Here is a 27,939-nt window from a genome sequence, read left to right on the forward strand (position 1 = left end):
AAAACCTGTTTCTGGGTATATTTCAACTATTAGATCTACTTGCTTTTAATTTTCTTCTCAGATATGTTACTTATTACTTCTGATATCCATTTCATGCCTGGCAATTGTGAGAGGACAGCTCCAATTCATCCATTTCACAAGTCTAATCCCATATCACTGATAAGAATGTGATTTTTTGCGATTATATGAAATAAAATAGCAGTCTGTGCCTAGTTAGAAACTTAATGTATTTAAATCAGTTTTCTTCCTGCCATTTTGAATTTGCCTGGAATTATCTAACTGCTAACTCCCTCATTAATGAGTAATAAACTTTGAAACTTACTCAGATAAATATGCCTAAGAAGTTTTGCTTCAACAATACAGACACATACATATACATAAGGACACTGGGGGAAAAAAAGAGCGAGATAGCCAGCAGAACATTCAAAATCTTGAGAAAATCCTAGAAACTAACACAGATGGGATCAAGCTGATGGAGAAAATAAATAAGTGGGAAGCAGCCACATAGCACAGGGAGATCAGCTCAGTGCTTTGTGACCACCTAGAGGAGTGGGATAGGGAGGGTGGGAGGGAGACCCAAGAGGGATAGGATATGGAGATATATGTATACTTATAGCTGATTCACTTTGTGATACAGCAGAAACTAACACACCATTGTAAAGCAATGATACTGCAATAAAGATGTTAAAAAAAAAAAAAAGGAACTTGAGTTCAAAATATGGAAGATGGGACCAACGCTTCCCAAGGGCATTTCAGAGAAGCTCTAAGTCTAAAGATCAGATATAGGCTATAGGGCAATAATCCGGAGAACAAGCTAAAAAGCAACATTCTGAACAGTTAAATTAGAAGGCACCACTTCTCCCTCCCCTTCTGTACCACCACACACACCTATATAGCATACTCAGATCTCAGTGGTCGGTATCTTTTACATCTAGGTCAAAATCTAAAAATGACTCTTTCTTAGTTTGGGTTCCTCAAATGCAGAACTCCAGGCAAAGACTTTTAATTTATTTGGAAGGTGATTCGAGGAGGCGCAAGTGAGGAAGTGAGACAGAGAAGAGAAAAAACTAATAAAGGAGATGTTAATGAGAAGAGTAACAGTGTAGGCAACTGGATGTAATCTTATCTGAGAAGTGGAAGATGATTTCCTAGAATTGTCCTGCCAGAGACTGGGAAGCTGGGGCATTTATGTGCTGACTGAGGTATATATGACCAAGAAGAATAATCATGAAAACCCTAAGGAGAAAAAAAAACTACTGGGGTGAGGGGTTGGTCAAAGCAGCACTACCAGATAATAAAACACATTCTAAAACAGCATAGTAATTAAAACAGTGTGGTAATGGCAATCAAGAGAAAGACACATACAACTAAAAATCTAAAATTAGATTCAAATGCCTATCCATGCACTAGGAAAATTCCAAATAGATCAGAGTTCCAAATGTAAAAAGGGGGAAAAACCGATAAATGTACTGGATGAAACCCAAGGGAAGTGGGGAAATTTTTCCTATGATGCAAAATTCAGAGGTAGTAATAAATTCAACTACACACAAAGAACTTTTAAAGCTTTACATGGAAAAATACTATAGGCAAAGGAAAAAATGCAGAGGAAAAACTGAGAAAAGATAGCTGCAATCTATACCAGAATATACAAAGAGCTCCTGGAAATCTGAAGGGAAAACAACGACCAACAATCTGATAGAAAAATAGTAAAATCATATAAACAGATATTACACAAAAAGAAGAAACATAAAAAAGGGCCTTAAACCTAAAAAAGATGCTCATAACAGGAGAAACGAACATCTATGCAACACCACAGCACCACTCCTCACCTATCTGACTGGCAAAAATCTGTTTGACAACATACTTTGAGGATAAAACTGTGGGAAATACGTCCTCTCATCCACTGCTGGTGGGAATGCAAAATGGTGATGTAATACCTACTGAGGAGAATTTGGCAATATCTAAAAAAATTATGTATTTGTCCTTCGAGCCAACAAATTTCTAATAGGTACCTATGCTAAAAATACACTACCAATATTACTAAATGACTAAAGCACTAGGTTATTCATTGTGGCATTATTTGCAATAGCAAAGGATTAGAAATGATCCAAATGTCAATAAAAGGTCAATTAATAAGCTATAACATAATCACACAAAGAAATTCTGTGAAGCTGTTAAAAAATTGAGGAAAAAACTTATGCATAATATGGAGTAATCACCAAGATTGCATTTTTAAGTGTAAGAAGGTATAGAACAATATATGTAAGTATGTAACCCCTTGTGTAATATAGGTAGAATGGTGCAATAGAAATATATATATATATATTTGCTTAGCTGTTAAAAATAAAGGTGAGAATGGGTAACCAAGAAGTGAGATAAGCTGTTATCTATAGAAGAAAGGGAGAACAGAACAGAAGGAATAGTGTCTAAGTCAGTTCAAGCTGCTATAACAAAATGCCATTAAGTGGGGAGCTTAGCAACAACAGAAATTCATTGCTCACAGTTCTGGAGGCCAGGGGTCTGAGATCAGGGTGCCAGCCTGGTCAGGTTCTGGTGAGAGCCCTCCTCTGGGTTGCAGACTGCCAATTTTTGGTCGTGTCCTCACATGGCAGATAGAGGGTATCAGGGTAATGCTGGCCTCATAGAATGAACTGGACAATATTCCCTTCTCTTCAATTTTTTGGAAGAGTTTGTGTAGAATTAGTATAATTTCTTCCTTAAATGTTTGTTTAGTAGAATTCACCAGTTTTCTGGAGTTTTCTTTATGGAAATGATCTTTAAATTTTCCATTTCTTTAATGGATATAGAAATAATCAGATTATCTATTTTTTCTTGAATGAGCTTTGGTAGTTTGTGTCTTTCAAGGCATTTGCCCATTTCATCTAAGTTGTCAAATTTATTGGCAAAATATTCTTCAAAATATTCCCTTATCATTTTGATATCTGAGGTGATGTCACCTCTCTCATTCCTGATACTAGTAATTTGCTTTTTTTCTCTTTTTTTCCCTAAAATCCAGCTAGAGGTTTATCAATAGTATTGATCTTCTCAAAGAACCAGGATTTGGTTTCATTGACTGTTATCTATGTTTTTTCTCTTTTCTATTTTATTAATTTCTATTAGTTCCTTTCTTTGGCTTGCTTTGTTTAAATTTGCTCTTTTTCCCTTAAGGTGAAAGCTGAGTTCATTGTTTTGAGATCTTCCTTCTTTTCTAATCAATGTTAAGTGAAGATAACAGAGTGTTATAAATTATAAAACAGAGTGACTTTGGTGCTATAAATTTTCTTTAAGTACTGTTTTAATGGTATCCCACAAATTCTGATATGCTGTGTTTTCATTTTAATTCAATTTAAAATATTTTTAAGTGTCCTTTTAATTTCTCCTTTGATTCATGAGTTCTTTAGAAGTGTGTTATTTAGTTCATGAACACTTGGGGATTTCCAGATATCTTACTATTATGTATCACCAATTTAATATTATACCATCAAGCAATTCTCTGGAATCTCCCTTAACTCGTCGAAAGTGGCATCATTGGGAGGAGGCAAATTCTTTACATGGTAATCTACCAGTCCAGGGGCAGTAGGGCACGGCAAGGAAGAGGTTGGAAGAGTAATTTTCAAGAGTGGCTGGTCTATATTCACCTGCTTTCAACAGTTTGTTACCGCAGCAGGAGTTTAGTCCTATCCTAATACTATCCTGTAGACACCAGGCTTTGGGGGTTTTGCAGATGTAATTAAGGATCTTGAGATGAGGATTATCCAGGCGGGCCCTTAATCCAATGACAAATGGATTTAAGAGAAGGGCAGGGGGAGATTTGAGACAGAGAAGAGGGAGGAGAAGACGCAGACACACAGAGAGAAGACGATGTGAATATGGAAACAGAGACCAGAGTAAAGCAGCTCCAGGCCCAGGAATGCTGGGACAGCCACCAGAAGCCGGAAGAGGCGGGGAATGGACTCTCTGCTAGAGCCCCAAGGGGAGCAATACCCTGGTAGATTTCAGACCGCTGGCCTCCAGAACTGTGAGAGAGAAAACTGTTTTAAGCAACCAAGTTTGCAGTAGTTTGTTACAGTAGCCACAAGACCACAAGACACCAACACATCCTCATTACACACACACACACACACCCCAAACCTTAGGTCTTGAACCTCCTCAGTGGTTTCTTATGTTTTTGATGTTAATTTCTCAGACCCATGCTTCTTCTCCCCAGTGTGGCCTTTAGAAGATGAAGCTAACAACCCCTTAGCACCTTATAATAAAATAACAGCCTATGGCATGTGTATTCATTCACATATCCGTCATATATTCATATAATGCCTATTATGTTCCAGGCACTGTTCTTATGTTGAGGATAACAGAAGTGAAAAAAACAGAAAAAAACTCCCTCTCCTCATGGGGTTTACAGTAGTGGAGGTAGACAGAAAATAAACAAAATCTACTGTATATGAGATGGTGATAACTGGTGGGGGGATAAGGATAGGTGTACGATTTAAAATAGGACAGTCAAGGAAGACTTTTCATCTAGCAGGTGATAACAAGTAGAAGCCTGAGGAGGTGATGGAGTGAGCCCCACACATATCTGAGGGCACAATTTCCAAGCAAGAAGAATTGCAAAGGCAAAACTCCGAGCAGGAAATTAATTGGTAACTTGCAGAACATCAAGGAGGCCACTGTGCCTGAGCAAAGAGACTCAGTGGAAAAGAAGAAAGAGAAAAGGGAGGAAAGCTATCATCATGTAGAGTCATTGTAGAGACTTTACCCTGAGTGAGATGTGGAAAAAGTAGTATAATGTACTTAGATGTAAAGGAGCGCCTCAATTACTGTGTTGAGCCTAGAGCAGGGGTTGAAGCAAGGGTACCTGTAAGGAGACAAATGAAGCTATTGCAATAATCCCTATGTTGTATGATTGTGGCTTATACTAGTGGTATTGGGAAAGAGTCAAATTCTGGATGTACACTGAAGGTAGAGCCAACAGGTTTTGCTCATAGATTGAATGTAGGGGTGATATGGAAGAGAGGAACCATAGATGACTCTAAGGTTTCTGGCTTGAGTAAGCAGAAGGAAGAACAAGACAGAGGGAGACACAAATTTGGGATGGGGCGGAGTTCAGTTTAAAATGTGCTAAGTTTGGATTGTCTCTGCATTATCAACATGGAGACGTCAGGGAGGAAGCTGACCCAAGAGCCTGGAAATTAAGGGGAAAGAAAATCCAGGCTGGAGATATAAATACGTGTTGTCAACATCTAGATGGTATCACTGCATCAAGTCTATATGAGGTCACCTAGAGGTAAGTTTAGATTCAGGAAGAGCAGCTCTGGGACACTGCAACATTTAGCGGTCAAAGAATTGCAGAAAATGCAGTGAAGAAGATTGAGGAGATTCAGCCAATAAGGTTGGAGGAAAATTCAGAAGCCAAGTAGAAAAATACTTCAAGGAAAAGGGAGTGATCGATTGTGTCAAGTTGTCCCGAGAGAAATCAGGTAAACTAAACACTGAGAATTGACTACTGGATTTTGCAGCATAGAAGCCACTGGTACCTTTGACTAGAGAAGTTTCTACCTTGAGTTTTTATTTATTGTTTGTTTAACTTGTTTTTTCTGAGAAGCAGAAATGTTCTAAAATCTCCAATTTACTATTGTATTTGTGTCAATTTGTCCTAGTGTTTCCAATCATTTTTTCTTTATACATATCAATGAAATATCATTTGGCTCATAAATTTTCCAAGCAGTTTTATCTTACTTGAACTCTCCTCTTAACAATAAAAGATTATTTTTCCTGTTAAATGCTTTATGTTGAATTCTACTTTATCTTACTGTGATCTCTAAGTTAATACTTCTTAGAATTACACCGCAATCAGGCAAAGTCCACAGATGTTCCATCAAAATTGAAAGAAAAATATAAAGGACAAAGTAACTGAGTTAGAACTGAAAGCTCATTTTATTGCTCTGAGCAAATGTTTTCTCCTGCAGCAGATGCCAAAGTATGAATGTGATCTTTAGATTTCTGTTCAAAGCTAATACAATAAACAGCCTCCCTACTGGTGGACCGATCTTTTTGTCACCACTTACTGACCTTGCCCCTCTCTACTCTTTCCCCTGCCTCTACTCCCCATCCTCCATATCTCATGAGTTATCTCCTTAAAAGCTAATCACTCTGCTTAGATATTACTCTGTTCCCCTGTTACCTATAAGACATCATCCAAACCCTTTGGAATAAAACCCATGAGAATCCACTCAATCCTATATAGCTTGAATGTCTTGCTTGATCTTCCATGTCTATAGCCTTCTTCCCCACCCTATACGCCCCTAAAATCATTCATCATCGTTTGTCATAGGCCATGTTTTCCTCTTTCATGTGTTTGCTTTCTCCTTTACTTGAACGGATGAATGCCCACTCATCTTCTAAGATGCTTCTTAAATGTTTGTCTCTGCCAGTGTGACTTTCCCCAGTCACAATTGGTCTCACCCACCCTTTGATTCTCTCAACGTGTTGTTGCCTCTATAATGGCCATAATCTTGTTGCATTGCTCTTAGTTGCTTCCTTCTTTACTGGAGCAACTAGAGGACAGTGGCTGCACCCAGAACAGGACCTGGGACACAGTGAATGCTCAATAAATACTTGCAGAACAAAAAATAATAATAATTGATGAAAATGTTAACTATATTCAATCAAAACAACTACAGTACAGTTAACATTTATGTTTTAAAAGGTTTATGAACAAGACTAAGAAAAAAGTAGATGTTAAATTTTGAGTAACATCATTCTTGATGGATCCTATAAAAACATGATAATTTCTTTTCTCATCTCCAACTTATCTGTTAGAATACTTAAATGATCATTTAATGAACAGTGTGCCCTAGAAGCACCAAAAAGTGCTTCACTTGGGAACATGTTTTTAGTTCACCACGTAATATAGCCTTCAATGTCGTAAATCCATCCTTGAGGGGCTTTAATCTCCTACAATAACCAATATTCAGTGCTTTGTGACCAGAATCTGCTTCAGACAATGGTATACAAAACTATTTAAAGAAATTATTTATAAGTGTTCATAAATAAGCAGGCTAGGAAAAAAGAAACATTTGGAGATACTTTATTTTTATGATAGGGAAATTTCACATAAAAGTCTTCATCGTTTCTTTAATTCACAAAAAGCACAAATCAGTTAGAATTAAAGGGAAAAGTTCACACCAAACAATAAAGACTTTTGGTCTTTTCTCTTCCCCCTGTAACAAGAACAAAAATACAAGTACTAATTAAATTAATAGATGCAGGGTGTAACTGGTTTTATTATTTTATATCATATATATACATATATCAGATCTATATCAGATAAACTGATAGGAAGGCCTTCTAATGACATTCTCTGAAGCTTTTGAAATAACTTTAAAGAATTTTGAGTTAGTTGAATCACTAATTTAACATTGTGGACATTATTTTGTTCCAGGGTTTTTAAATAAGTTTTTTTTTTTACTGAATTGCATTTGTTTTTAAGAAAAGTATTTAATGTTAGCTCTTAGGATGTATTTAACTATGGATAAATATTTGGGGAGAATCAACATTATAGTTAGCCTTATCTGAATTTTTTGTTACCTGAAGTAATTTAAACTCCCAAAGCAGCACGAGTTTTTGAAATCAGTGCTGGACCCTGCAAATTAAAAAGAATCATCAACAAACTAGTGAATATAAACAAACAAAAGCAGACTCACAGATATGGAGAACAAACTAGTGGCTACCAGTGGGGAGAGGGAAGGGGGGAGGGGTAATATAGAGGTAGGGGAGCAAGAGGTACAAATTATTAGGTATAAAATAAGCTACAAGGATATATTGTACAACAGAGAATGCAGGCAATATTTTATAATAGCTATAAATGGAGTATAATCTTTAAAAACTTGTGAATCACTATATTATAGACCTGTAACATATAATATTGTACATCCACTCTACTTCAATTAAAAAAAGAAAAAAATAAAAATAAAATAAATCAGTCAATAAGAATCATCAGATAAAAAAGTAGACCACTGTGCCAGTCGTACAGTTAACTCTCCACTAGCTAGGGGTGAATTCATTGGTTTATAGATTAACCAAGTTAAAAATAAAGATATACAACTCTGATGTCAACAAGCTAGGACAATAGAAGGCAGAAGGAAAACAACTCCATTCTTATCAACAGGAGGTATTGTTTTTCCTATACCAATCTCCAAACTCTTACAAAGCTTCATCCTATCTCTCCGCTTTCTCTACAAATCAGTCACAGAAATTAAAAGGTTTGCAGAGAAAATACTGCTATGCTACTATTTGTTCATGTTCTCTGCATGTAAATGAATGTGTTCTCAAAACAGAGGACATTAATCTTTTTGTATCATATTTAACAGAAATGGTTTACATAAAATCTATTTTATCAGTTTTGTTTTATCTCATTTCATTATCTGTGTCCCACCCCCTCCTACCAAAAACAGACACATACTAATAAGTACACACAAACCCATGTAATTATATTATCTATTGAAAAACTCAACATTTCTAAATATTATCAAATAACAAAACATCTAAGCTTCTACATCATGAGATAGTCAAATAAAATTGGCAAAAAGGCTGAATTATAGAATAACTTTTTTAAATACAGTGATGTTGTATTCAAATATATTTAGTAATACAAACTAGAGGCTTACAAAATGTAGTCAATTTACAAATCCAGCTAAAATTGCTAAATAATTATATTAAGATAATACCTAATTACTACTCTGTTAATTTTCAAAGGCTTGCTCCTGAGTTCAATATATTTTCTATAAATATTCCCCCAATATCCTATGTGCACAATTCATTTGCTATTAAATCCTTTTAATCCATTTAGCTCAATTGATAAATTTTAAGCCAGAAGCTGTCTAAATTATCATCAGTTAATTATACATTCACTTTACAGTTTTCTCCACTAGAAAATAAATCAAAATTACTAATTCTCATAATATACTCTAGGGCTTCCCTGGTGGCGCAGTGGTTGAGAGTCTGCCTGCCAATGCAGGGGACACGGGTTCGAGCCCTGGTCTGGGAGGATCCCACATGCCGCGGAGCAACTGGGCCCGTGGGCCACAATTGCTGAGCCTGCGCATCTGGAGCCTGTGCTCCGCAAAAAGAGAGGCCACGATGATGAGAGGCCCGCACACCGCGATGAAGAGTGGCCCCCACTTGCCGCAGCTGGAGAGGGCCCTCGCACAGAAACGAAGACCAACACAGACATAAATAAATAAATAATAATTTAAAAAAATATATACTCTAAAATTACACTTCTCCTAATATTTAGTGAGAAAACTGTGATTATTTTTAAATATTATAAAGTCCTTCAATCAATTTCTAAATTAAATATAAATATTTCTGGCATTATTTTAAAATTATAAATTAGTGGGATACTCTTTTCATTATTCGTTACAAAAAATTCCATACTAAGTATTCTGAGTGTAAACATGAGCTGCACATACCTCTTCCTCAAAGCAGACTTCCTGCCCTTGGCCTTGACAGCACTTTTCCAGCAGGCCAGAGAAATCTGCAATGACAGCCTCAAGTTGTTCCTCTGTGATTTGTGGCTTTTGCTTCACAAGGTTAATGAGAAACCTATGATTTAAAACAAAACAATATAAAAGAGAAGTCTGCTATGCAATGATATTTTTCTAAAGCCTTCCTAGGAGAGAACTTTCAGAGTCCTGGCAACCCTTACCCTAAACCCTCATTCCATTAACCCATCACCAGACCCACCACATATATCTTGTCTAATACTTTATTAGAAAGACTGAGGCAAGAAACATGCTAAGTGTTCCATTGGTCTGGACTTGTGCAGGTTATAGATGAAACACTATTTCACAGTTCCACCTTACTTATATGTAGTGAAATAGTCTTTTTCTTACTTGCCTAAAATATTCTTTCCAGTTCTCTCTTCTAAAATATGTCTTATCCATACTCAAAGGCTCCAACTTCCAAACCCTTGTCATTCACAATTATCACACCCCTAACCTGAGCACCGTCTGTCCTAATTGCCTGTAATACTCATTTGGCAATACATTCAGGCTGGAATTAATGTTGACCCAGGGAATAGGGGAGGCTTGCCAGGCGGCATTCATACTGTACCTAGAAACATGCCTCAGATTGTGACAGAGAAAAAAGGGATGAACAAGTTTTCCAAAATGAAGGAAGACCTTTTACAAAGTATGGGAGTATGAAAATGCATGGGAATTTGGAGAACATGAGTTACTTTGACTTGCATTACTATCATCATTACAGAAGGCCTCCCACAATGAACTGAAATGTGTATTCCACTTCATAACACCCATATTGCATGGTTAAGTCAAATGTTATGGTTATTCTCTTCAAAGAGTAAACAGTGTGGAAAAAAATTCAAAGGTGTTTCTTCAGTGCTTGGAATGGAAGTACCCAAGACTTACTGCAAAGATATATCCTAATTACCTGAAACAGATTGTTCCTTTTCCCTCGATCCCAAGATGCATCACAACAATAGTTTAAAAGGAGACAATTTTTACAAACAGGAAATTATCTGCCCCAGTGAATTTTTCCAGACTAGAGGCTATGAAGACTCTGAGACAAGACTATTCTGAAAGTCACTTTAAGTGCTTTGGAGTAATAATCTTCTCCTTGTAAGCCCAAGGGTGTTGAGTGTGAGAAGTAGAAATGTCAACCGCTATTTAGTGTTGTCAGTCTTCTCCATGCTAGCAAATACCCATTTCTTACTGTTGCTTCATTGTTTGCAGTGCTACACCCTGAGCTTGGCACAGATCCCTATGGAAGATGAACTTGTCGTCAGAGAATGGCGGAGAAACGTATGTCTCATCCACCACCAAGCTGCTGAAACACGGCCTCCTGTTGGCGTATGAAGAGGTGCAGCACTGGCCAACGCCAGGGTTTACAGGAGTCTCTTCATGTCTGATGCATAACAGTCCAATAATAAGGTCAGCCTAATTAGGAGGATGAGAAAGAAGAAAGCAAGGAGATGGAGCATCAGCCATAGAATTGATTCAGGAAAATTGTTGCAATAGTGTTTAATGCCCAGTAACTTATAATTAATTTACAGGAAAATTTGCTGTCTGTGTAGGGATCATGTGCTGCCATACTGTAGATTCTTATTTGCCCATTTGTTTGGGATAAACTTCAGCATTTAGTGACCAATGTTCCACAAGTGATGTTGAAGACAGCCACTTCAGCTATTTGTGTTAGCAATTTGAAGCACATTTTCAGTTACATACATACTTCTGAAGGGGAAAAGTCTCTGAAATCAATACATGGCCTACATTTTCCATGTATATTTAGTTGAGCTTTCCATTTTATTTTTGGGATTCAGAGAATCACTTTCTGAAGGTAAGAATAGCACAAACCTAACCCTTTCACATATGTACATACATACATACATACAGCTAATATGTAGTCCTAATTGTAAAGAAATAAGACGTGTGTGTGTGTGTGTGTGTGTGTGAGTCTGTGTGTCCTTAAGGCTTTCCTAATGTAGAATTCGCCTACCTTCCACACTTCAGAGATATTTCTTAAACACCTAATAATAACTTGTAATAAGGGCCAACATATTTTGTGTGCATACTATGTATCAGGCTAGTACTGAGGGAGTCACACGGATTACCTCGTTTAAGACAGCCATCCTAACTTTATTCTCAAATGTCAGATGAAAATTCTCAAGCTTAGTGAGATAACTAGCTTTCCCAGTGTGACAAGACTCACAAGTGGTGACAGTGGGATGGGAGTGTAGGCAGGAGGCCCCCAGAACCTATACTCCTGAACCATTACACCATCCTGTACCCCTGCATCCTCCCAACATGTGGGATTCAATAAATGACAAAGATGATGCTTAAACACAGGAAATTTTCTTTTCACTTCTAACCTTTGACAAAAAATTCCAGGACATGAAGACTGATTAGCAAATGACTCCCCAACATCAAAAAGAGGAAAAGTGAAAAAAAAAAAGATACACAATTTTATTCACAATTGTGACTTCAAGGGAAAAAATAATTTAAAAAATTCAACCTGTAATCATATGTATGACACTACTGACATTAAGAAGATCATTGGCATTACCAACTGGAAAGTCATTTTACTATTCAGAACGTGGGACTTACCTGTTCTGTACCCTGTACCCTGTCAAGGGGAATAAATTGTCCCTAATATCATCAAAAAAAATTAAATTATAAAAGACAAAAACATAGGCATGGCTAAAAACAAAATAGCAAATTTTAATCTGTCAAAGTTGAAGCTTTTTCTGTTTTAACATTAAAGTAGGTATTTGGTGAAATCATGAATTGAGTGACGTGTCTGTCTTTCTGTCTCCCCTGTACATAAAGCTTGCTTGTTTGTTGAATAAACTCACTGCACTTCTACCAGCCATGCTAGAAGGACAGGAAGCTTGCCCACATGCCAACCACTCAGAGCCGAGTTCTTACACCCCTTCAACTGCAACTAATCCAACAAGTCCAGGAAAGCCATCTCCACACTGGTTTTTCCCATTTCCCCTAAATGGGAATTATAAGGCTGTTTCAAGCCCAACAGGGCAGAAACAGGATGGGACTAAACAAAACACTCACCGCTCCCTCACCACAGGCCAATTGTTTGTCCTCACTGAGATGGCAACAAGTGGCTCCCGCGGTCGCCATTTTCCTGGTCAAGGTCATCAGCTCAGCTGGGGTCAGCTGAGGGGCCTTCTTTGTGTAAGCAACAAGAAACCTGAAAGAAACATTTTTGATCAAATCTTGCTGAGTCCTTCACGAGTCTCTGGACCCTGATTCCTTCTCAAAGACCCTCTTTTGGCATCAGGGGACATGAAATCAGCTCATTTGTTTCACCCACATGGTACCTGGACCAATGCTGGAGGTGCGTTTACTCTGATAAGCATTCCCTACCCTCTTCTTACACCAACAGATCACAACAGGAAAGTAAACGCTGGGCAGCAGGCTGAGTCCTACTCCCAACCTCAGAAGTTTCCTCGATACGCACTTTGATCTTTTGGCGCTTTAACTACGACAGGCTATGACAGAATGGGTATCTTTACTGCAAAACTCTGCACGGTTTGGGGAACCCAAAGCCAGTACCACAGATCAGGCTTCACAGGCCATCTGTTGCTCCTAAAGAGCGAGAACTGGGGAAGGCCACCTTCTGGAACTGGAAACTGGGTGATCAGATTACAAGACCTCCAGTACAACACAGGGGCTGGAATTAGGGTAGCCATGGGTGATTAATTTAGATGGGTCTTTCCCTCACTAGTTAATGATCTTAAATCACTCAAAATACTGTTTAAAAAAGCATACGCATTTTGTAAGTAATATTCTCCTAATTTCTGGAAGAGGCCGCAGCTTCGCTTTGCCAGCGCTTGGCTCTCCTGGATATATTTCTCTAACTCTTCTTCCTGAAAATACAAGCATTATTATATACATTTTTTTTCTCTTTCTGCACACATAACTTTGTATGTAAAAATTGGCCAGTAATAGTTTATTCTATTATGATACCAATCTTAGAGAAACCACTTTTAGAGGGTTTTTTACTATTAAAGATGAATTGTGAGAATTAAGGCAAATGAACTTTAGGGAGATTAAGTTTAAAACTTTGTGAATCACCAAGTTATTTGATGGCAGAACTCAAACTTTGGGTAAAAAGTTACAATTCTTTCTGTACAAGATTCTTGCCTTTCTGGAGTGGAGCTATTCAAAAATGAATATTATCTTTATTCTGTGCATCAAAGAACTTTTGGTTAAAACATTCTTATTTCTAAAATAAGCCAATAGTTGTTGACTACTAGTTAATCACTACTTAATAGCTAGATAGCTAGTTAGTAGACATAACTAACTGCTCATTAGTAACCAGATGTTTTCAAACAAACAGCACTTTTAATGCATGATATCCATCTAGTTTTCCAGATTTTCCTTAAAAAACTAGAGCATTTTACCCCTTTATCCTGGCATTCAGGAGGGTTTTCAGACTGGGAACATTTCTCCAATAACTCCTGATATCCTTTAGCAACTCTTAGAATTATTGGGACAGCAAGCTTAGTATGTCTTCTTGAATATTCATAAGTAAATCTGAAATACGTGTGAAAAAATCATGTTATTGGAATTAAGAGACAAATTATTCCTGTGTTATATGGCATGCAGAAGTTAAAATGCAAATAAATAAACCTAGAAATCAAATATTATTTCAACTATATGATGGCAAAGCTATTAATAAAAATTATAATCCCTCAAATTGTTCTAAAATGGTATTTTGTTTTCTTTTGCACTATTCATTTTCAATTATGGATGTGAAATCTATCCATACAACAAATATTTTTCCACTGCCAAGCCTGTGCAAACAATTTCTTTAAGCAGTAAGGATTCAATAATGTATAAGATAAACTGTCTGACCTCTCAAAAGCAGGCGTTATAAGGAGACAGAAACAGATAAGAAATAGGTCATCCAATCTTACGTAGTGATAAATCAATGAAGAGAAATAAAGGAAGATAGACAAGAAGGAAAGGGGTGACAATTTAGAGTGTGTGGTCAAGAAAAGTCTCTTTGAGTAGCTCTTTCAGGAGAAAAACCTGGGTGAAGGAAGCCACACAAAGTGTCTGGGGGAAGATCATTCTCGGCTGAGAAAATTTCTACTGCAAAGAACCTTTCCAATTGAAGAACTGCTTCTATTAAATAAACAGTTACCTTCAGAATGTATGAATGGGTAAATTTAAAGAGAATTCTTGAATTTACTAATTGTATTCCCAGGTTGTAGAAATAGGTCGTATTAGTTCTTCCTCCAATAATGTCATTATGGGTTTCTGAAATCTGGACTTTGTTCTTGTTTGCATAATTTAATTTAGCAGTGCAAACAATGTGTACATGTCTAATTTTAATCAACAATAGAGTAATATCCTCCAGGAATATTAAAAAGAAAATTGCACCATTCTTTTCATTACTACATTAAAAGCAGACTCAAATTTAGAAGGACCTTTGGAGATCATTAAGTATAGTGTCCTAAGAACTGCACAAATCCCTCCTCTAATAGTGTCCACTGATACACACTGTACAATAAAGGAAAATGTGTTAACTGCTTGCTCCCCTTAAAGGCAAATAGAATGAGAACATGTCTTGTCAATTACAACTACCATACTGCAAATGTCTCTAAATGTGTTTTCATTTCCTTAAAAAAATAAAACATGTATTCAATAAATAGCAAATAAACTGCTACAATGAAAGCCCTTGTATCTAGCATTATCTATTAAGTTACATTTGGGGGAAAAAGTTTTTAAAACATGCACAATGAAAAAGCACATTCTTAATTATGAGCCCTTCTTATTACAAAAATATCCGTATCCTATTCGGAAGTCCAATGGTGGTCTTTACATGAGTCATCCATACAGGGATGACAATGTTTCTGATTCCAGAGAAACTAATACAAAACAAAACGCATCCTCATAAGCAAGCCAGTTAATAACAGCAGTGGTGAAAGTCTCATCAGTATAAGATAGACCCTATTCCTTATTTCCTAGTTATTTCCTCCTAACTATATTTTGGCTTAGAACATTCTAACATTATCCTCACATACTGAGTTCAGAAACCATTTCAACAACACAAAGCTGTCAGTCACATCATAATTTTCACTTGTGTGAACATACATTTACAGAGTGTGTTACCTTGCCATGTAGAGATCTTTTTCCCTTGAAGAAAGTTGGTTGAAATCTGTCTCTCCTAAAAACCTATTTAGAGTTGAAGATAAGCCTTCAGGTTTGTCATCATTTTCTGCATGAATTATGCAATGACCAAGTTCAAGTGTGGTGGGTAATTTGCAGCATTCTGCTATTTTGCTTGACAGAATATCTTGCTGAGAACATATGTAGGACATAATTTTTTCCTGTAATAGAAAAATAAAGTCTAAGTTTTAAACATTTATTCTTTAATTCAGGACCTCATGGCCAGTCCTAGGAAGGAAAGAAGGAAGGAAGAAGACATTTACCTTGTCTCGCATTTTAGTGCTTTCTCCGTACTCTACGTTTCCTCACTGCTTTCCACCTAGCCTTGTTTGTTCAATTCTTCTTTTCATAGTTGTCAGCTAAAATCTACTATTTTATTCTAATAGCAAGCTCTTAAAAACAAAAGACAAATGTACTCCTCAAACCAAATGACATGCACGTTGATGCATATCTTTCCATTAGTATTGAAATTTGGTAGTAAATACTTGCTGTTTATATAACCCTGCAGTAACCCATTATGACCTCCAGAGGGCAGTCTATAGCTAATGAAAGGCACGTAAGTGGCCAGAAAGAAGCCGAGCTTACATGTACCTGTCAAAGGACTGAAAATTCTGTGCATTCTCAGCAGGAACAATTAGAACCCATTATTCAGCCATTAAAATCCAACATATATACCATACTTAAATTATTTTTTCACTTTAATGGAAAAGGGTGGTTATGAAGTCCAAAAATTGAAAAAACTAAACTTTAAAAAATGAGCATACAAATTAGTAAAATAGTCAACTAAAACTGATACAACTCACATCAAAGAAAAATAAAATCATTCTTATTACCATTCCTAACGTGAAGGCAAATGCTTCTAAAAGGAAAGATAAATGATATAGGAAAATCTGTCTTGGAGGCAGCCTCTTCAGTCCAGTTTCCCCAACTCCTGACACCAGGAGTCTCTGCCTGGGCCCAAAGACTCCCCTACAGCCTTGGCTTCTTGCTGGTTTTTCAAGTGTATCTCAGCCAAATTGCCGTGGACTGGCTGAAAGGAGCATTTTACCCTCACTTTCAACCTTCTGGAAACCATATTCCAGCCCTGGTTTCAAGCCACCGAAATATCTAGGAGCAATGATTCTAAGCCTCCTTGAAGAAGAAGGTGTATCACAGGGGACCAGAGAGGGAATAACTTGGGGATAGACAGGTCTCCAACAACTAGGAAGCCTAGGGTGGCCCGAAATAGACCAATGCCACACTGCTTAAATCGCAACTGACTATGGCATGCGTGAGGATTCTGTTTTGGGGGTATTTGTTTTTGGTTTTTAATTCCTCTAGAGCCCTTATTCACACCTCTCCGTGATGGCTAGCTTTTTACCTTGTAGAATAATATCTTGTGTTATTTTTTATGTTTCTTTTATTATTTTGTTGTATTCATGTAATAGCTCCGTGTATATAATATAGAGTGCCTTCATGTGCCAGGCATTGTGCTGATGGCCTATGGAAATAACAGTAAACCAAAGACAGTCTCTAACCCCAGTGAGGTCCCATGTCTTATCTCTCTTATCAAACTATACATTTCTTGAAACCAGCTTGTGCCTTCCTAACAGGTATGCCCCACAGTGGCTAGCACATAGAAAGTATTCAATATATATTTATCAAGAAAGCACAAATGGATGAAAAAACAAATATATTAAAAATAGAGTTTTCCCCCCAAAATTCTGTGTGGAGACCTCCAGAGAGGTTACCATCTCCTTCAGAAGTAAGAATGAATGGGCACTGGTCTAGGAAGAGGAGCGCATCCCTTAAGTGAAAAGCAGAGTCAACAAAAGAGATTCAAGTTTTACTCTTAAGAAGTCTGTAACTTCACTCAGTCAGCTAGTTTCCACATTCTATGACCAACTCATGACAGACACCCTTCTCCCATTTAGAATGAGAGCAAAAGAAAGAAAAGAGAGTGGGAATATCTCTTTTATAGGAGGCAAGACTCTTCACCCCATCCTGCAGACACTCCAGCACATTTCCTCTGCAGCACTCCTCGTGTACGTGGGCCACATCCACGACCAGTTTCTGAATTTCAGTAAAATTCGCTTTGGGAAACTTTTGACTCAGTTTAGTAACAGTTCTAAGGGGAAAAAAAAGAATTAGAAATCAATCTTGGTTATCTATCAAAATTAAATAACAACAGGAATAAAGACGCAGACGCAGGGAATGGACTTGTGGACATGGGAGGGGTAAGGGTAAGCTGGGACGAAGTGAGAGAGTGGCATGGAATTATATACACTACCAAATGTAAAATAGATAGCTAGTGGGAAGCAGCTGCATAGCACAGGGAGATCAGCTCGGTGCTTTGTGACCACCTAGAGGGGTGGGATAGGGAGGGTAGGTGGGAGGCGCCAGAGGGAGGAGATATATGTGTATACATATAGCTGATTCACTTTGTTATACAGCAGAAGCTAACACAACATTGTAAAGCAATTATACTCCACAATAAAGATGTTAAGAAAACTTAAATAACATTTATAGAGTATTAGTATAGTTACAGCTCCAAGGATAAAAGACCAATATGTTCTTGTTTAAAAAGAAAAGGAAAAGTGTTATGTCTTGTTAATTCTAGCCCAGTCTTTCAAGGCAGTGGCTCTATAAACTGTGATCTGGCCCTACAAAAGGTTTAGAAGTGATTTATCTTTTCCTAAAACCTTTCCTGTGAATTTTAATGATATCTATGTTTTTGCTGTTCAACCCTGAGGCTGAGTATTGGGGATCATTGTTGTGAGAGGGTGGGAAAAAATTAAAAAGGATAAACAATTAAGAAATGGAAAATTCTATGAGAACAATAATCATTCTTTTACCTGGGAGAAAAAATTACTTCTTAGAATATGGGGAAGGGTGCATGTGTGCATATCAACGGGGCAAGAAAGTGGTGCATACTGAACACTCAAATGTGTCATCATGCCAAGACATGTAGTGTGACCCAAAAAGGAAGTAAGAAATAAAAATTCTTATTTCTTCTGCATAGTTCATGTAAATTTTAAGAGATGTCTTGGTGAGACCACTGTGCCCTAGAGCAACTGGTATTGTTGCTGCTACTGATAAAGACGGATTTTCTTTTTAAATTGAGAACATTTAAATTTAATTACTTACGGATAGCAAATGATAAATAATGTCATTATAATAAAATCTTAACTTACATTGTATTTCTAAGATAAATTTAACTAAAGCAAATCATCAATCAATCTTTAAGTTTCTAATAGAGTTGGAGGGTGGTTAAAGCATAATCTGACCTCTTCCAAGAAGAATCAGTCAGTCTTGGAACTAAATCCATGACTAAAAACTTTAATCTAAGTCTCCACTATGTACAATATTTTTAAATGTGTCATTTAACAAACAAACAAATAAATAAACTTTAAATGCATGCACTTAATACTCTTCAATTAGCAGGTCAGATGTTTTTCTAGACTAGAAATGTTTCAGCATAAAAGTTGAAGAGTACTTTAAACCAGTTATGTAATTTAAAATTTCCTAGTAACCATATTAAAATGTAAAAAGGAACAAGTTAAATTTACTTTAATAATATGTTTTTTAGCCCAATATATCAAAAATAATATCATTTCAATATGTAATCAACATTAAAACTTATTTTTTAACCATTTTTTATTGAAGTATAGTTAATTTACAGTGTTGTGTTAGTTTCAGGTGTGCAGCAAAGTGATTCAGTTATATATATATATATATATATATATATATAAATATATATATATATATATTCTTTTTCAGATTCTTTTCCATTATAGGTTATTACAAGATACTGAATATAGTTTCCTGTGTTATACAGTAGGTCCTTGTTGCTTATAACATTAAAACCTATTAATGAGATAGTGTACATTTTCTTTTTCATACTAAGTCTTTGAAATCAGGTTTTACACTTAGAACACAGTTCCTCACTTGCACTAGCCACATTTCAAATGCTCAGGAACTCCATGTGGCTAGTGGCTGCCATACTGGCTAGTGGAGCTCTAAACCACTGGTAATTCTGATTCCTATACTTGACCTCAAAGTCTCAGTTGTCAGGACACAGACAATTAGAGATCACTGACATAGCAGACAAGTAGGTGTAATGGAAATAAATGATGACAAGGATCACCAGCTGTATAAAAACAAATAAATAAAATAAAATGAAAAAAAAGAAAGAAAAATCATGACAAGGATCTAGAAAAACTTGGTTCTGATGACCAGTAGTGTGGTCTTGGGTAAACTGCTTTAATCTGTCTGGACCTCGGGTTACTCATGTGTAAAAATGAAGAGGTTGAACTACCTGATTCAATTGTTTGGGCTTTTATTTTTGTGTTTTTTAAAAAATATTCCTCTCATCCTAACAACAAAGATAGATAGATGAGATAGAGATAAATTAGATAGATGAAAGATAGATAGATGATAGATTAGATAAATAGATAGATAGATAGATAGATAGATAGATAGATACAATCAAGGGAAAAGAGAAAAGGCAAATATGCGAAGTGTAAGAGTTAATGCAGTCAGTTGAAAAACTCCAAATTTGCCTCTGAGCTTTTTAGCAGCTGGGACAAGAAAACAGACTTCAGTGAGCTACATGCTTTCATCAGTTAGGAAAATACATGCCAGTTCTTCAGAAATTACAATTTTGTTTTCCTCTGGACAATGGATTCTAATATTATTGCCTCAAGTGAATATTTTCATAAAAAGCAACAATTGACATAATGGACTTTTATAGCAGATTAGGAAGCAGAGTTAATGTAAAGAATTTCTTGTTAAGCCAGAAATTTTAAATGATACTTAAAGAAGGCTAATTTACCTTGTAGAGAATCTAGGAAAATGTGGTATATCTGCTTAAGATCATTCCATCAACTTAAAAAAAAAACAGTTTAATAACATCTGGAGATCATAGATCAAAACCATTGTGTCGGATACTGGGAAGAAAGCAAACTTGTTACCACAAGAACCTTAAAATCTCTTGCAGATATAAAGCATACAAACAAGCCCAAATGAAAAGAGAAACAACTGGAATTTTTGAGCACTTCTTTTAGACCATAACACACATCAAAAAGCATATATCTCAAAGAACTAATGCATAAAAAATAATAAAAGGTAATACTTCTCTCCTCTAAAAAAAAAAAAAAAGTGTAGTATAATTATGAGGTGTAAATTGATTGCAGTCCAGAACTTGAGTATCTAGAAGAATAGGTAAAAAGCATAAATCTCCAAAGTCTTCTCAAGTGTTATCTCATGTAGACCTTAATAAGTGTTAAACAGCAGACTGATCTGTTCCTCCCAATCCTAGGATTTCATGATTCTAATCACGTTAGCTTTCATCAAAGGAAACTTCTTTCTCTACAACAGTAACAATGTGAAAAATGAACTCAGACTGCAAAATGGGAGTTTTGCAGATCTCACCTTCTTCCCCAGATAGAGCTTAAACTTACATGGCTCGGAAGGTTCGGGGTCCAAACTTTCTCATTACTGCACATATGTGTTGATTTAACAAGCTGCTTTCTCTTAATTCTTTTGTAATTGATGCTGCCTAGATAGAAAAACAAGGTGTCAAGAAAGGATGTATTTTCCTTTATAGGCTCTAATAATTAGAAAAATAACAGATACAACTAAAACATGAAACTCTAAAAATTTTTGCTAAAAATTATAAATGCCATATATCTTTGCAGAACTTTATTCATTCTTTCTTTTAGATGGGTTTATATACATCTATGCCAGGTAGATTTATTAAAGCTATCTTGAAACAGAAACACTTGTAACTTTCATACTTGAGATAATGAATAAATACCTGTAATTTTGAACAAATTGAAGCCTGATAATTTCTTAAATGTCTTCTCAGTAACAAAAAGTAAGATTGCATCACAGCCTGACATTCTGGGAATAGTCACTGTTCTTAGGAATTTTGTTATAGGACTTCAGGCAGCAAGTAATTAATCGTGGATGTTGTTCCAGCTCTCCAAAACCTAAGAAAACTATTTGTGTCTCTAAACCTAAGTTTCCTTGTTTGTTAAATGACAATAACACTTACACCTCAAATTTGTTCTAAGGTTTAAAAGAAATAATAAATATAAAGCACTTATCATACTTCTCGTTCACCTTTTTTCTCTTCTACTCCTCTTTTTCTCCTCCTACTTCTGCCCCATCTTTCTTCACTTGCTTCCTTCACCTCTTACTCTTCTCTCTTTCATTCATGTTATCACCTCTATCTCTGTCTTTCTTCATCCCACCAAACTCACTTCCTTAATAATAAAATGATTGTTGGCTGAATGAATGGATAAAGGAATGAATAAAAAAAAGAGCAAACCCAGCTCTTTTAGCCCAAAGAATAGCAGAGTGCTGAAATATGCTCTATTCTGAAAATGATACTCTACCCACAAAGCATATTTCCATTTTTAACTTTGTTTGGTTTTAGTAAGTCATAGCCAGATTGAAGTTATTGGTTCAGATATCCACACAAATACAATACCTTTGTTTGGAAGCATTCAACTGCATTTTCGGCTTTGCAGCAAGGTGGAATTATTTTGTCATACTGTGCAGCCAAAGAAAGAATTGTAGGTGCATATAGGAAGGGGTGCCTTCTTGCTATCTCATAGACGTATCTGTGAAATGAAAAGGAGCGGTAAGATTTACAAACACATTAAAATAGGACTGCTACTGCTTGGAACTGGCTCTGGAATTGTTTAAAGATTCAGAAAATAGTCATTTTTTTTTCCACTTGCTGTCAAAATTTTCCTCGCTAAAGATCCTCCAAGAAAAGGAAAAATCTATTATAAGAACAAACTAGGCAAAAACACTGACTATGATTCTTATGTAAGTATCTTTTTCAATAAACCTACTCAGATATGTTTCGGGGTCAACAATGCCAGACCTCCACTAAGTAAAAGAGAAAGGTGGAGTCTTTTTTCTCATCAGTGCAGAACGAGATTATCCACCCTGGCAGTCAACATAGCAGAGATGTTCTAAGGGCAGGCTCTATATTTCTCTGGATTAGGCAGCAACGTGGAAGGTAGAAGTGATTAAGAGTTAAACACAGGCTTCCCCAACAGAGAATCTGGGTTCAAATCCCAGCTTGGGAATGTACTAGCGGTCTGCCCCCATCCAATTGTCTTAACCGACTAAGCTTCAATTTCTTCATCTCCGAAATAGGAAGAAGAAAAGGAATGAAGAGGAAGAGGACAAGGAGACGATAGGCTGTTTGTGAGCATTAATATGGTCATATGTGCCAAGCACATGTTCCTAAAACATCCTAAGTGCTCAATAAATGTTAGACATGCTTATGTACCTTAAACATTCCTGGATCTCTAACATTTTCTATTTTCAGGCAATTTGGTGAACACAAAACACCAAATATTTGGCTCTGGAAGGAGTCATTTTGTGCCACACTAATATATTCTTGGGCAAGCTAAAATTAGAGAGAAAAAACAAGGTGTATCTAAGAGACTAAAGGAAAAACTGGTGGGCCTCCTGTGTGGTCTATACCCATCGATCTACGTGCTGTGGAGACAAAGTTACACTTAATGTTTCTCACCTAATCTCGTAGGGCAGGAGCTCAGCAGGTGCCACACCAAACATTATTTCTCCATGTTTTAGAATACAGCCACAAATTGCAGAATTTGTAGATTCTGCTTGGTACTGCACTCTTTCTGGGGTCTTATCTACCTTTAAAATGGGATCCTTACCGGTTCATAAACAGCTCCCTGTCTTCTTCATATGCTTTACAACTTGTGACAGGTTCTGGAACTTGGAAAGGTGGGATGGATGCTGGAGCGGCCTTTTTGTGTGCTAGGAAACAGTCATGTCTTTCCTCTCCACTTTGGCTGCAGCAGTCTGAAAGCCCATACTTTTCAGGAATTTCCTTTTCATGGCAAATTTCTTCCAGAAAGGCAGATACCTATAAGATTTATTTTTAATGAAAGACAACTCATTTTACCTAAAAATGCTGTAAAACACATGAGAAGTTTTCTAATATTTAAAATCAGAACGGTAGATTAGGAAAATAATTCCCCCTACAAATTCCAATATATTTAGTTTCAGCCTGATGGGATAGCTTTCTATTATGTGTTTGGAAAATGGAATTTAGTTTTCAACCTTAAATAATACACATGCCTATCAGACAAAATTATTTTATCTTAAAAGGAGGACATAGATACTCCATCTGGCATTCTTATTATGAGACACTGATATAAAATTGGATATTATTTTCACATAAAAATCAAAATATTTTGAAACTGAATAAAAATAGCTTCAAATACTTTTAATGGGTCTAATTATAGATTTAGCTAAAATGTTTTAGGGAATTCCCTGGCAGTCCAGTGGTTAGGACTTGGCGCTTTCACTGCTGTGGCCTGGGTTCAATCCCTGGTTGGGGAACTAAGATCAAAAAAAAAAAAAAAAAAGTTTTAAAATGTACATTGTAAATGCTTAAAATCCTTCTTGTTTGCCTTAGCTTTACCAAAATCAGGTGATGACACCACTAGTCTGGTGAATGACTCTGAGGAATACGTGTGTTTCATTCATCTCAGGAAACTTTTAATTTAGCTTTTATAACTGCTAATATTTAGAGAATCCTGGAAATCTTAACTAAGACTTCCAGTTCCCAATCCACCTAAAAATCATGCCTTTAAGTTTACAATAGTAAATCACTAATCTGTAACTTCACCTTGGATGTCTCATTGGATGTAAAGTTGCAATATAAAATGTATTTTGCTTATTTCACAGGTCAAGCTAAAAATAGAGATGCCTATCAGGGATTTTAATTTAAGTCATCAATTTCAGAGTCGTAAAGTACTTTATATCTTTAAAAGGGCATCTCCTTTACAATATTTCAGATACATCATTTTTTGGCTACTTCACTAGCTCCATCATGACAGAGGATTCTCAGGGCATTTTGTCCCAGAACTGGTAGCTCTAATCATTTTAAAGTTCTTAATTCTTTTCTATATTGAGATAATAATAAACACTAATAACTGTTATTTATTAATCTTCTACATTAGGATATCCTATAATTTAAAAAAGTAGTCACTGTTTATCTTAAATTCAAATTTAAGAGGGCTTCATATTTTGTTGTTGTTTGTTTGTTAAACCTGTCAACCCTAATCTGTGCTATGCACCTCACATTCACTATAGTGTATAGTATAATGAAGTCACTAAGGGTGTTAGTTCTGGAGCCAGATGACATAATTTAAATCCTGGTTCTGGGCTCCCTTAAGAAAGTTGTTTAACCTCTCTGTGCCTCATCTTCTCCAACTGGAATATTAGCATCTATCTCCTAGGATTATGGTAAAGATTTAATAAATTAATATTTGCAAGCAAAGCTGATATTCTACCAATAAGCCCCAGCCAGGGTCTCTTGGCTCACTGGACATTCATTCTGATTCATCAATGCTATGCTCCGTGTCACAAAGTATTTTGATTATCAATGGATATGTAACACTCCTGAGAATAATGCCTGTCACATTGTGTGCTTAATAAAAATTAACCCCTACTACCATTATCATATCCATCTCCATGACAACCCAGAAATGGAAGCTATTATTATTCTTCACTTTATATATAAGGAAACTAAAACTCAATGAAGTTAAGTAATATGCCCATAGTCACCCAGATACTCTGATTTCAGAACCTTAGCTCTTAGTCACCATGCTTATATTGTCTCTTTACAATAGACACCCATTGTTTTCTCCTCTGCTCTCTCCAGCAAATCAGAATTAACCTAAACCTCCTTTCATAAAACAGGTCTTGAGATATTTAAATGTATTTATCTCTTATGCAGTCCCTGCATCTTCTCTTCTGCATGCTGAGTTTTGGTCAAATATCACAGTGCTTTTTCAAAAAATTATTATTATTCACTCACCTGGTTTTCTAAACACCCTGCAGGCTGCTCACTGCCAGTGGATTTCTCTATTACAGTCAATACATCTTTCACCATTTGACTTACTTCCTTGTAAGTGGCCTCTTGAACAAACTGGGCAAAGAATATGGTAGCTCTGAAACAAAAATACATATGAATGCTTAAGGAACAGACATATCAATCTTTTTCTCAAGGTTAGTTTTTTGTTTGTTTGTTTTTATTGTCTGTTATGTTGTGACCTGTTTAGGGGATGACTTCTGCTAAAAAAGTATGTGAAATTTTAGCCATCCAGGAAGAAATGTCTGTCTTCTTCTCGTCCCCTTCCCCCATAAATATATATATATCTGTTAACAATGAAAATAAGTGGATTTCCCCTACGAGTGCTTCCTCCTTTTGTGGTCATCTACCCGCTGCAATGTCTCCATAATTGAAGGTATTTATATCCTTTGTAGTTTTTTGTTGTTGTTTTTTTTTTAAGCAAAGAATTGGTCATTAGACCTCTACCTGTGTCTACTACCAGCGTGATCAAGGTCTGATCATGGATTGACCCAAAGCATTGCTTTTGCAGGTTTCTGTGTGCAACCAGTACCTGTAACACACGACTTTAAATTCCTTATTAGAAACTTCAGAAGTGTGGGACAGAAAGACAGCATTCAAGAGAACAACATACCTTCTACAAATAACCAAAAATAGAACATTTTACCTCCAACTATTTGCTACTAGGATTAAATAGTATTCAGAATAGAGAATATGGTAATGTCATCCTATTGGTATTGATGAGAAAAATTCCTGAATTCATATATAGTTGCCATCAATCAGACATTATTCTTCAGTTTCTAAACTCTGATTTTGTTTGTCCCATCTCTTTACAAGGAATCTAGAGTTTGGGGTTAACATCTAAGGCATGGGGTAACAGTTCAACCTCTTCAATATCAATTTGATATTCAACATAAATAACTTTTCTTAGCATTGTCTAGTTTGCTTTCACACTTTTAAAAACTCATAGGGCTATCCAAACTTATTCAATTACCCAACTAAAATTTTCATTGCTTTGCATATTTAAAGTACATTTATACAAGCAAAACTTACAGGTCAACTAAATTCATCTCTGCAGAACATGGGGAAGAATCCAATATGGAAGCTGGAAAACAAGATAAACATCATGAGAAATGATGTTTTCAACTGCAATCAGGAAAGTAATCATTGTTAGGTGTAAATGTTTGTGTCTAAGTTAAAACTATACAATTTTAGAACTGAGAGGACATTAGGAATTATGTATCCAAGCATCTTAATTTTGTACTTCAGAAAACTAGGAAACTAAGGAATAAAGTTAATGAGAATAATTTATAGTAGACTTAACACTAAAATTCAGATTTTATATCTTCCAATTTCTTGGAACCATTGAACCATTCACAGGTAATGTTAAGCACTGCCATGATTTTGTAAAACTCTTGTACTCTTATAATTATACAAGTTTATCATTCATTTAATGATATTCACCAATTAAATATTTTCCTCTGTGTCGAACAGTAAGTATGATAAATAAATCAAGGCAAATGAATAAAAGCAAATTTAAGAATTTTCATATAGGAAAAAGACAAAAGAAAAGCACAAAATATCTTACCTATTCCATATGCATTTTTCTGCATTGTTCTGGATTCAGTAAAATTTAGTAGAAAAATTAAAAAAATTGATACCTCCCACTTCATGGTTGCTAGTTATTTCGTTGTTGATGATGATGATGGGGGCAGAATATTGAAAATCATGCTGAAATTCTTTTATAGTCTTCTCTAGCAATGCCTGTTAACTAGTAATCTTCTGTTGGTATATCTGTTACTTTATTTCCTTATGTTCCAAATGGGATGACTTGCTAATAATTAACAGCACAGGGATTATTTGTGTTTTACGTTCAAGGACACAGACCTCTTTTGGGTGGAAAAAGGGGGGAAAACTTGCAAATTCATTCCATTTTGCAAATATAACAAATATTCTTCTCAAACTAAGAGTATTCAAGGAGGTGACTTTTCCCTAAATTGCACAACAGAAGTTAACAGGGCCATAGACAAAAGATATCAGACTTTGTATGAAATTCAACTAAATGCACTAACTCATTACTGCCATGTTATCAGTAGGGCAGTACAGTGTCATGGTGCAACATGAGGGCTTGGGGACCAGGGTTGAATTTTTGCCCTACCACTTATTAGCTACATAACTTTGGATGAGTTGTTTAATTTTTCTGAGCTTTATTTTCATCATCTATAAAATAATGAGAGTGACAGAATTCTTTCAAAATTAAATAAATTAATGAGTGGAAATGGCTAAGAATAGGGCCTTTTGCAGAATGGCACTTAATAGATGGGAGTTTTA

The 27,939-nt window shown here is 36.0% G+C and overlaps 1 protein-coding gene across 1 annotated transcript; it reads right to left on the minus strand.

Annotated features, from left to right (window-relative positions):
- Positions 1-7,091: 7,091 nt before the first annotated feature.
- On the minus strand, positions 7,092-27,318 carry AFP (alpha fetoprotein). Its single transcript, XM_007179847.2, has 15 exons — positions 27,197-27,318; positions 26,662-26,713; positions 25,576-25,708; positions 23,402-23,613; positions 22,189-22,321; positions 21,155-21,252; positions 17,691-17,820; positions 15,657-15,874; positions 13,940-14,072; positions 13,305-13,402; positions 12,585-12,723; positions 10,732-10,955; positions 9,471-9,603; positions 7,588-7,642; positions 7,092-7,220 (listed from the first exon to the last, which is right to left on the minus strand). Exons 1-14 carry the CDS (start codon positions 27,279-27,281, stop codon positions 7,598-7,600), a joined length of 1,833 nt encoding a protein of 610 aa, XP_007179909.2. The 5' UTR covers positions 27,282-27,318; the 3' UTR covers positions 7,092-7,220; positions 7,588-7,597.
- Positions 27,319-27,939: the final 621 nt, after the last annotated feature.

This window comes from Balaenoptera acutorostrata, chromosome 5 (assembly GCF_949987535.1).
Source record: "Balaenoptera acutorostrata chromosome 5, mBalAcu1.1, whole genome shotgun sequence".
NCBI lineage: Eukaryota > Metazoa > Chordata > Mammalia > Artiodactyla > Balaenopteridae > Balaenoptera > Balaenoptera acutorostrata.

Excerpts from the sequence above, each read along its gene's own strand:
- AFP (XM_007179847.2), bottom strand. The coding sequence starts at position 27,281 with ATGAAGTGGGAGGTATCAATTTTTTTAATTTTTCTACTAAATTTTACT. Across the intron at positions 15,875-17,690 it reads TGGAGTGTCTGCAGGATGGG|GAAAAAATTATGTCCTACAT; the intron begins GTGAAGAGTCTT and ends TTTCTATTACAG. Across the intron at positions 9,604-10,731 it reads CTGCAAACAATGAAGCAACA|GTTTCTCATTAACCTTGTGA; the intron begins GTAAGAAATGGG and ends TTTAAATCATAG.